The 10,486-nt window shown below is 47.9% G+C and overlaps 1 protein-coding gene and 1 non-coding gene across 2 annotated transcripts; one reads left to right on the forward strand and one right to left on the reverse strand.

The window, feature by feature from the left end:
* Positions 1–1,509: 1,509 nt before the first annotated feature.
* NFKBIA (NFKB inhibitor alpha) lies at positions 1,510–4,736 on the reverse strand. The gene is made up of 6 exons (XM_012468975.2): positions 4,419–4,736; positions 3,687–3,795; positions 3,149–3,359; positions 2,782–2,870; positions 2,414–2,674; positions 1,510–2,065 (listed from the first exon to the last, which is right to left on the reverse strand). The coding sequence occupies exons 1-6, from the start codon at positions 4,631–4,633 to the stop codon at positions 2,018–2,020; spliced, it is 933 nt and encodes a 310-aa protein (XP_012324398.1). The 5' UTR covers positions 4,634–4,736; the 3' UTR covers positions 1,510–2,017.
* Positions 4,737–9,285: 4,549 nt separating this feature from the next.
* Positions 9,286–9,392, forward strand: LOC135270440 (U6 spliceosomal RNA). Its single transcript, XR_010338620.1, has one exon. It is a non-coding gene; the product is annotated as a U6 spliceosomal RNA (small nuclear RNA).
* The last annotated feature ends 1,094 nt before the right edge of the window (positions 9,393–10,486 follow it).

Below are 10,486 nucleotides of genomic sequence, written 5' to 3' on the forward strand. Positions count from 1 at the left end.
CTCCTTATATGTGGAAGACCAGTAAATATTAGCTCCTTTTTGGTCCAAGAAGATGACCATATTCTTTTGACTTTGACATCGTTTGTGGATCAGGAAAGGGATAATGTAATAATATTTTCTTAGGTATAAGTCAAGGACATGAATTCCATTTATATACTACTCTGCATTTTCTAGAATACGTAACTTCACTTTTTCCTTTTTTAAAAATATTTCGGCTGGGTGTGGTGGCTCAGGCCTGTGATCCCAGCGCTTTGGGAGGCCACAGTGGGTGGATCTCTTGAGCCCAGGAGTTCCAGACCAGCCTGGGCAACATAGGGAAAACCTGTCTTTACAAATAAAAAAAATTATTCAGGCATGGTGGTGCATGCTTGTAGTTCTAGGTACTCAGGATGCTGAGCTGGGAGGATCACTTGGGCCCAGGAGTTTGAGGCTGCAGTGAGCTGTGATTGCACCATTGCATCCCAGCATGGGCAACAGAGTGAGACCCCATCTAAAAAATAATTTTTTTAAATAAAAATGTTTACAGGGTTCAAATGCAGATTTCTTATTGTATAGTGGTACAGTCTGTGCTTTTAGTGTATCCATCTTTATTCTTCTTTCTACTAGGCAAGAGAGGCATTTTAGGGATGAAAACCTCAAGACAGAGCATCTAAGCCAAGTTTCACATTACTGATTTCTTGTGGTATTTGCTTCTGTAGAATCATTCAGTACAATCAGTAGACTGAACTGACAAGAACCTTCAAGCCTTTGTTACCACTTTTCTACTACAGCCAGTAACAAAACACAGATTTAGAGATGGACTGCTCTTAAAAGATGTTTAACCACCCAATCTTATTGGTAGGTAGTTAACCACTTTCCTCTCCTGCAAGGTGACCCTGGACAGGACATTCTCTGGACTTGCTTCTCCTGGCATGACATACAGGATGTTGTGTAACAGCTTGTTTTTCTTTAGCACTACATGCCTCCACTCTGCTATGCATTTTACATGGATTATCTTGTGTAATTTTCACAATAGCCCAGCTAATAAATGAGAAAACTAAGCCTCAGAGGAGAGCATTTGCTAACAAATGTCAGTGCAGTCTGATTTCTGAGCCTATGTCCTTAGGAACTTCCTGTACTATAAGTGAGATCTTTCCCAGCTCTATATAATATGAATTCAGCATATTCTTCTTAGCCAAAATAATTTCCTGAAGTGGAAGTTAGGGTCCTGGAACAGTTTAAATCAAGGGGATGACAGAATGACAACAGTGAGCTCTCCAACCACAGGCCAAGCGGCACACTTCCACCCCTAGCCTGAAACTGGCATTTCCTATAACCTTGCAACAGCCTCCCTCCCACACGCCATGCCCAGGCTGCCTGCAAAGCTTTGCTGGAGGTTGGGTGTCAGGTGTGAGAAGCTGCTGGCAGTTCCCTGCTTCCCTACAATGATCTACCTTCACCTCTGCCAGAGGATGGAACCGCTCAGAACAGGACGCCCATGGCAGCTCAAAAGAAATTGATCAGAATAACTCATTTGTAAAAATCTTGTTTAATAAATATACATAATAAAAGTACCAAAATAATTACCAACAATACACTATGTACACCATTTACAGGAGGGTAACACAAACCTTGACAGGTAGCAACTTTTAACCCCACACCACTGAAAGGTTTAACACTCCTGGCTGTTACATGTCACAGGATACCACTGGGGTCAGTCACTCAAAGCACAATAAATATTATAAAATGTGGTCCTTCCATGAAATTTTTGATAACATTCTCCAAAAATCCCACAAAGGTGAAGTTTAAAAGAAGTTTTCTTGGAATTTCAATGGTCTTTCTTGTCCCCTACAAAAAGTTCACAAAAGTAACAAAATGAGGGCTGATCCCACCACAGTAAAATGTTTTGGGCCAGGCAGTGTGCAGTATGGATATAAGTACACCCTTTAAATTTTTTTTTCTTTTCCTTTTTTTTAGAAAAATAAAACTCTCTTTTTGTACAAATATACAAGTCCATGTTCTTTCAGACCCTTTGCACTCATAATGTCAGACGCTGGCCTGCAAACACACAGTCATCATAGGGGAGCTGAAAACAAGGGGAAAAAAAGAACGTTAAACTTCCGGAGCTCTGCCAAGCTATTGGGATGGGAAAGCTGCTACTGGAAATAACACTTGGACTCCATTCTCCATAGCACAAATATAATGAACTTTACAGGCTGAGGGAGTTTGCCTTTAATGCTTCTCTTTAAAAAAAGAGTAAGCTATTAAAAAAAAAAAAAAGGCACATTCTTGGGATACTGGTTATACAGAGAAATTTGAGAGATTCATTACATGGACATTCCTCTGATGAAGAGCAGCTCTAGGGGCCTGGGAGGGTGAAGGGAATGGCCCCCCCTCATTAATTTCACAGAATACTGAAGCAGTTCAGACTCACCTCATCCTCCGTGAATTCTGACTCTGTGTCATAGCTCTCCTCATCCTCACTCTCTGGCAGCATCTGAAGGTTTTCTAGTGTCAGCTGGCCCAGCTGCTGCTGTATCCTGGTGCTCGGGCGGCCCCAGGTAAGCTGGTAAGGGGAGTAGCCCTGGTAGGTAACTCTGTTGACATCAGCCCCACACTTCAGCAGGAGCGACACCAGGTCAGGATTCTGCAGGTCCACTGCGAGGTGAAGGGCAGTCCGGCCATTACAGGGCTCCTGAAACCAAAAGGAATTTGAGATGCTTATGGCTGCGTTTGGAATTTCTGCTTGCAACACGAGCACAAGGAGCTTGACTCAGTACATGGGAGGCAGGAAGCACTCACCTGAGCATTGACATCAGCACCCAGGGACACCAAAAGCTCCACGATGCCCAGGTAGCCATGGATAGAAGCTAAGTGCAGACACGTGTGGCCTGGAAGAACAAAAGGAAAAAAGCATAACCATTTGTTTCAACCCTCACTCCTAAAGCAGCACCTTTCACCTATTCTTTTATGGGACAAACAGTCATGTCTTCTGAATTTTAAGAACCTTATAAAGGTATCCAATAGGCATACTGAACACATCTTTTCTCAACCTTTCACAGGTTGGGAGTTTAAGCTCTTTCCTGGACTCCTTAAGTTGGCCCACCTGCCCCTTCTCCATGTCACCTGCCCTCTGAGAGGATGGGGCAGGGCAGGGAGGCAAACATACCATTGTAGTTGGTAGCCTTCAGGATGGAGTGGAGGTGCGGGGTGGTGCAGGCCTGAGTCAGGACTCCCACGCTGGCCAGGCAGCCCTGCTCACAGGCAAGGTGTAGGGGGGTATTTCCTCGAAAGTCTCGGAGCTCAGGATCACAGCCAGCTCCCAGAAGTGCCTCAGCAATTTCTGGCTGGTTGGTGATCACAGCCAAGTGTAGTGGAGTCTACCAGTGCAAGAGAGACCAGAGAGAGTAAGCCATGGATCAAACCCACACCCCGAGTTCCCCGGATCCCCAATGTCTCCTGGTTGGGTGCTGCTCCTCCCAGACGGGAGGGTGGGGAGGGCTGGCAAATAGCAGAGGCTCCAGGTGGGTCATAAAGACCTCACCAAATCCATAGAATTTCCTTCCCTTTCTAGGATGTGGGGTTATGTGAAGTAAACGGCGAGGGTGAATAATGCCCAGTGGCCCTTAATTCAGAAAGGATCTGGGGTGACTCTGCTACATCAACCCTGTCCCAGGGTCAGAGAGCCCGGGCCAGGCAAGGCGCACCTGCTGCAGGTTGTTCTGGAAGTTGAGGAAGGCCACGTCTCCCTTCACCTGGCGGATCACTTCCATGGTCAGTGCCTTTTCTTCATGGATGATGGCCAAGTGCAGGAACCTGTGGGGAAGAGGGAAAAACCCCCAAGGGTGGTGAGTGCACCGCGTGGGGCCCAGGGAGGCGCGGGCTGCGGGGGATTGCGCAAGGCCGGGGTTTCTAGAGGCCGAGGCCGCGGTGTTTTCCGCGAGGTTATTATGAGCTGAGTGTTCCTGGCAGGCGCCCAGGGACTTTCCGCCCCCCTCCCCCCGGGCTCGGCGGGCGCCGGCCAGACCGCCCCGCCCTCCCGCCGGCTCGGAACGCCCTGTACTTCCCCTCCCGGCTGCAAGGCGCCCGCCAGCGGCCAGAAACTCCCGCCCCGCCTTATGCAACTGGGGACTTCGCGTCCCCGCCGCCGCCCCGCCCCCGGCCTAGAGGACGGGTCTGGGGGGAGGGGGCGTGTGGCGAAGCTGCGGTCCACCAGGGCCGAGCTGCTGCCCCTCCGAGTCGGGCCGGTGCCCCGCGCGGCCCTGCGGCCCTGCAGCCCTGCAGCGTTCGGCGCGGTACAGGAGCGCCGGGGCGCCGCAGCGCTGGCCCGGCTGCAGCGCTGGTCCCGGGCTCGGGCTGCAGGCCCAGCACCCCCCAACCCCCGCCCGCGCGCGTCCGGTCCTCTCGACGACCCCTGGCCCCGGGCCCGCGCCACTTACGAGTCCCCGTCCTCGGTGAGCTGCTGCTTCCAGGGCTCGGCGCCGTGCGGCGCCTCCTGCGGCTCTAGGCGGATCTCCCGCAGCTCCTTGACCATTTGCTCGTACTCCTCGTCCTTCATAGAGTCCAGGCCGCTGTCGTGGCGGTCGTCCAGCAGCCGCTCCTTCTTCAGCCCATCGCGGGGGCCCTCCATGGCCCACTCGGCTGCCTGGAACATGGCTCGGGCGAGCTGTGGGTGCTGCTGCGGGTGCGCTGGGCCGCGGGCTGCGCGCTGCTTCCTCGCTGGAGCGCTGGCGGACGGGACGGCGGCGCGAGCTCCTATGGGCTCTGCAGCGCCGCCCCAGCGCCCTTATAACGCTGGCTGGGGATTTCTCTGGGGCGGGGTCAGGAGCGGGGAATTTCCAAGCCAGTCAGACCAGAAAAGAGAACTGGCTTCGTCCTCTGCTAGGGGGAAAAAGAAGCCTAAACCCTGAGCTGGGGTTCATCGGAGAAACTCCCTGCGATGAGGCACTGGGGTCACGGACAGGGAACTTTTTGATGAGCGCCAAGTGGCTGGAAAGTCCTTCCTACCAGGCCCCCTGCCCCCGGTACTTCCCTGCAGCCTGCACCCTGTAATCCTGTCCCTGTGCAAGTTAACCATTTTTCCTTGGGGTTTCCCACTATCGCTTTGAATTGGGGTCGTCGGCTGCTGAGATCCCAAGGACGCCGACCTGATGGGCAGTCCTTCTTTGGGGTTTGCTAACCTGCCGGTCCTTTCCGTTTTTTGATCTTTTGAAAACGCAAGAGTGGAAATGATGGCTGGGTGTAGGGATTTGCTTTCCCCAGACTTATAAGGGGAAGGACGCACTCTCTAAGGCTGCAGGCCGCCGACGTGTTTCTACCAATACCAGGCTCTTTGCAGCACAGGGACGTTTAGCTTCGCCACCCCCACCCCCACGCACCCCGCCAGGTAGAAGTTGTGAAAGCTTTGGAGTGAAAACCTAAATCCTTGGAGAACTCTCAAATAACTTCCTAGGGAAGAACAGCCCTGTTGATTGGGGGAGGGGTGCACTCTCCCTGTACGGGGGAAACTGCTGAACAGGACCAGGATTTTTTCCCCCTAAGTAAAGCTAGGTGCTAATCTTTGTAGTAGTGGTTGTGGATACTTTGCAATAACAAAATAGCTATTGTGTTCATAAGTAGCGATTTCGTTCATGCTGTCTGACCTACATTGTGCTGCTGCAGAGAATGGATCCTGAGCCTACTTCTGGGTGCAAACTGAGCAATTTTCCAGGAGCACTTGGAGAAGGATACTGAAGAATGAGTTTAGTTAGTGCCTTAACCGCGATTGGACCTTAAGGACCACTAAGAAAGTAGTTGCCAGGCATCCTGCAGGAGGCTGAAGGCAGTCCGGTCCTGCCCGCCCCTCCTTGCTCCGTTGTCCTGGGGGACGGTAGCAGTTGGACTCATTCATGCCACCCGGGTAGAAAGGGGTTTGAGCTCACTGTGCTCTGCTTTTACCTGCAGAAATAGAATTTATGCTCTCCACCCCATCTCTACCTACAAGTCTGCAAGCCATGGACTGAATTCTACTTGGTAGAGTTGGGATAGGCAAGATAAAGCAAACTTCAGTCAGAGCTCTTCAGGATTAGTCCCAGGAGGCCTCTATAGTTCTGCAGAGATTTCTGGTGATTATTGCAGTCATCTTTACCTTGACTGGCCATGTACTAACCAACCCTTCCCCTCTCTTCAAATCTCCACCCTTCCCCCAATATTAGAATGTAAGAAATCTGACTCAACAGAGATAGACCAAGTATGAAGGGAAAAAACTTAAAATCAGATAGAACCTCCAGGGTAGTAATGATCACATGTTACAGTGAAAACTTCCCAGGGATAGACACCATTGTCTCTGTAGGCTTATGATATGCAAATGTACAATGATTGCGGCAAGGTGAAACGTGACTGCAATCGGAGCATCTCAATTCTGGGTTCTGTCTTTACTTAACTGCACATTAGTTGGAGAGATCAGTTAACTTTTTTGTGGTATACTTACTTTTATAATAATAAGATTAGATTTGAATGCTTCTTAAGGTCTATTACTTGTCTACAAATGCATGCCTAACTCTGCTTCTGTAAGGGTGACCATGGCTTTTGGAAATGCCAGGGTATAAATTTTTGAAAGAACTCCAGCACTTTATGCATCACATTGTTAGTTCTCAGAAGTAATTCTGTAAGATAGATATTGTTCCTACTTTCCTAAAAAGAAACTGAAATGCATAGAAATTTACCCAGGAACTCCTTGGCAGTATATTAATCATTTGGCCAAAGTAGTCTTAGTATTAACACTTTTGAAAACACACTGTGAAAATCAGACTGACTACCCTATAATTTGGAATATACTCAAAACTATTTTCTACTCCAACTGTTAGGGAAAATAAAGGGTGGATGTCCCCCAACCCCCATCTGGGGATATTCATTTCTTTTAAATATGTACAGAAACATCAAACTCTAAATGTCCCACTTATAGAGGATACATCAGAAGAAGATATTTGGCTGCAGGTATAAAAATGGTTATAAAAAATGAAAATATAAAATAATAATAATAAATAAATAAATAAAAATAAGGTTTTTTTGGTACCACCTTCTATGGTTTTATACTTCTGGTAGCCTTCAGGATTTGGTGGTCTTTATTCCTGATTGTTTTGTGTGACACCTAGTGGTAAGAGTAAGGCATTCCTTGATTTGTCACAGTGCCTTCTGAAAAAATTGGGAGGTACTGAGCCTTGATGAGTTGTCCCTACAGTGGAGATTCCCAAGGAGGTATCTTTTGTTTTCCTGCAACTTTGGGAAATAGTTTTGAATAATCTGATCCAACAGGTTTTCTCCCCATCATCTATAGTGCTATATGGTTTAAGTCAACAAACATTACAATATCGGTAAAAAAGAATATACACTTGGAAATTACAACCATGAGCAGATTGGGCAGAAGACAATGAAAGGGACTGATTTTGATTTGGAAAGACCTTTATGGGCTGGGAGTGGTGGCTCACTCCTGTAATTTCAGTACTTTGGGAGACTGAGGCAGGAGGATTGCTTGCCACCCAGGAGTTGGAGACCAGTCCGGGCAACAAAGTGAAACTGTCGCTACAAAAAACACAATTAGCAGAGTGTGGTGGCAAGTGCCTGTAGTCCCAGCTACTTGGGAGGCAGAAGTGGGAGAATTGCTTGAGCCTGGGAGGTGGAGTTTGTAGCGAGCCGTGGTGGCAAGTGCCTGTAGTCCCAGCTACTTGGGAGGCAGAAGTGGGAGAATTGCTTGAGCCTGGGAGGTGGAGTTTGTAGCGAGCCATGATGGCACCACTGCACTCCAGCTTGAGCAACAGACTGAGACCCTGTATCAAAAACAAAAAACAAACAAACAAACAAAAAAAACAAAAAACCTTTAAGCTACATACCTTTTCCCATAGAAAAACAAGGCTGGGTATGGTGTCTCATACCTGTAATCCCAGCACTTTGGGAGGCCAAGGTGGGCAGATCACCTGAGGTCAGGAGTTGAGCACTGATTTTCTCAGATTTTTCTTCTCCTCGTTGTCACACATTTTAGCTAATCATAACCATTTTTAAAAACGTTAAAACTTTAGGCTGGATGCAGTGGCTCACGCCTGTAATCCCAGCACTTTGGGAGGTTGAGGCAGGTGGCTCATGAGGTCAGGAGTTCAAGACCAGCCTGGCCAACACAGTGAAATCCTGTCTCTAATAAAGATACAAAAAATTAGCCAGGCGTGGTGGTGCATGCCTGTAATCCCAGCTACTTGGGAGGCAGGAGAATTGCTTGAACCCAGGAGGCAGAGATTGCAGTGAGCCAAGATCGCACCATTGCATTTCAGCCTGGGCGACAGGGCGAGACTCCATCTCAAAAAACAAATTAAAAAAATGTAGAAAACTAATTTTTTTTATGGTTAGAACTAATTTTTAATATCATTTGGCCTTTTTAATGCATAAGGCAAAATAATAAGTCGCACCTCAAAGCTGCTTTGTATTTTGGCCCAGAATGCAGCCATAGGAAATGACAGGATGGCCAGTGATGCTCCAGGAGCACGCACCCCCAGGGGAGAAGGAGCATCACCAGGGCCCGGTTTGGCTGCAGCCACTTCAGGCACTCCTCCTTCATGGAACATACACAGTATGGACAAAACCTATTGCCTGAAGTGCTGGTGGTCTGGCAGCATGCAGAGGGTCTACAGATCCAGGCAGGTGGTGCAACATCCTCAGGTTTTCTTGATATCATGAGCAGGGTGGCAGTGCCAACTGGCCTGGCCAATTAAAACAATTGTTTTGGCCCCAGCAAATTCAACTCTGGAATCAGGTTAGCCATTGCTCAGTGCAGCTAGGCTGGAAGAGAGACAAGCCATGACAGAGTTCCTGAAGAGCAAGCAAGGCAGGTGCACTCCCGACTGGCAGCCCCACTGTGAAATTCTCAACTTATATTTTGCTTTCAGTCTCAGGCTGTCTTCTTTCCTGCTATAGTGGTAGCAACTGTCTGCATCCTCTTCAGAACATGGAGCCCCCAAGCTACGTATCTTTTCCCATAGGAAAACAAGGCTGGGTGTAGTGCCTCCTGTCTGTAATCCCAGCACTTTGGGAAGCCAAGGTGGGCAGATCACCTGAGGTCAGGAGTTTGAGACCAGCCTGGCCAACATGGTGAAACCCCGTCTCTACTCAAAATACAAAAATTAGCTGACGCAGTGGTGCGCACTTGTAATCCCAGCTACTTGAGAGGCTGAGGCAGGAGAATCACTTGAACCCAGGAAGTAGAGGTTGCAGTGAGCTGAGATTGTGCCATTGCCCTCCAGCCTGGGCAGCAGAGAGACTCCGTCTCAAAAACAAACAACAGTGCTCGCTTCAGCAGCACATATACTAAAATTGGAACGATACAGAGAAGATTAGCATGGCCCCTGCACATGGATGACACTTCTTTAATAAAAACAACAACAACAACAAACAACAACAACAACAACAAAAACCCCAAACCAGCTGTCAAGGACCTTTATTTGTAGTGAAAATAGACTGCCAAATCCTTAACATGTTTGCTTCGCTACAAATTCTGCAATTTAATGTGAATCAAAGCTTTAAAGGATCTCAAACTCAAATACTTATGCATAGGGAGCAGGCAGGTTTCATAGATGAGTGAAGCAGACCATTTGAGTTCAAAAGGAGTGGGATCTCCACCATCTTAGGGTGGAAGTGTACTTCCCTCATACTTAGCTCAGACAACTTTGGCCATGTAGCACTTTTGGTTCAGTAGTGACCTTCCTTTTTTTTTTTTTTTTTTTTTTTTATGGTGCTGTGACTCGGATCCATTGTTAAAGAAAAAAAAAAAATTGGCCCAGCTCCGTGGCTCATGCCTGCAATCCCAACACTTTGAGAGGCCAAGGCAGGAGGATCACTTGCATCCAGGAGTTTGAGACCAGCCTAGGCAACATAGTGAGACCCTATATCTATAAAAATAAAAATAGCTGGCTCTGTGGCTCACGCCTGTAATCCCAGCACTTTGGGAGACTGAGGCAGGTGGATCACAAGGTCAGGAGTTCAAGACCAGCCTGGCCAAGATGGTGAAACCCCATCTCTACTAAAAATACAAAAATTAGCCAAGTCTGGTGGTAGGTGCCTATAATCCCAGCTACTTGGGAGGCTAAGGCAGGAGAATTGCTTGAACCCGGGTTGCAGAGGTTGCAGTGAGCCAATATTGCACCACTGCAGTCCAGCCTGGGTGACAGAGTGAGACTGTGTCTTAAAAAAAAAAGAACAAATAAAAGTAAAAATAATAAAAATAAATAAATTAATTAAAAAGTTAGCCAGGTGTGGTGGCACATGTCTGTAATCCTAGCTACTTGGGAGACTGAGGTGGGATGATTGCTTAAGCCCGGCATGTTGAGGCTGCAGTGAGCCATGCTTGTGTCACTGAGCTCCAGCCTGGGCAACAGAGTGAGACCTTGACTCAAACAAACAAACAAACAAACATGAAAACATTATGGAAACTAGACACCATGCATTTCTGCATCTATTGGCTAAATAGAGCCTACAAGCTCCTAGT

The sequence above is a fragment of the Aotus nancymaae genome, unplaced genomic scaffold (genome assembly GCF_030222135.1).
Source record: "Aotus nancymaae isolate 86718 unplaced genomic scaffold, 86718_ANA_hifiasm-v0.15.2.pri h1tg000062l, whole genome shotgun sequence".
Lineage (NCBI taxonomy): Eukaryota > Metazoa > Chordata > Mammalia > Primates > Aotidae > Aotus > Aotus nancymaae.

What these genes read in the sequence shown, in the direction of transcription:
- NFKBIA (XM_012468975.2), bottom strand. Translation starts at nt 4,633, where the DNA reads ATGTTCCAGGCAGCCGAGTGGGCCATGGAGGGCCCCCGCGATGGGCTG. An exon ending in TCCAGAACAACCTGCAGCAG is followed by an intron (nt 3,360 to 3,686) that starts GTGCGCCTTGCC and finishes TTGCACTGGTAG; the next exon opens with ACTCCACTACACTTGGCTGT. An exon ending in GTGCTGATGTCAATGCTCAG is followed by an intron (nt 2,675 to 2,781) that starts GTGAGTGCTTCC and finishes TTTTGGTTTCAG; the next exon opens with GAGCCCTGTAATGGCCGGAC.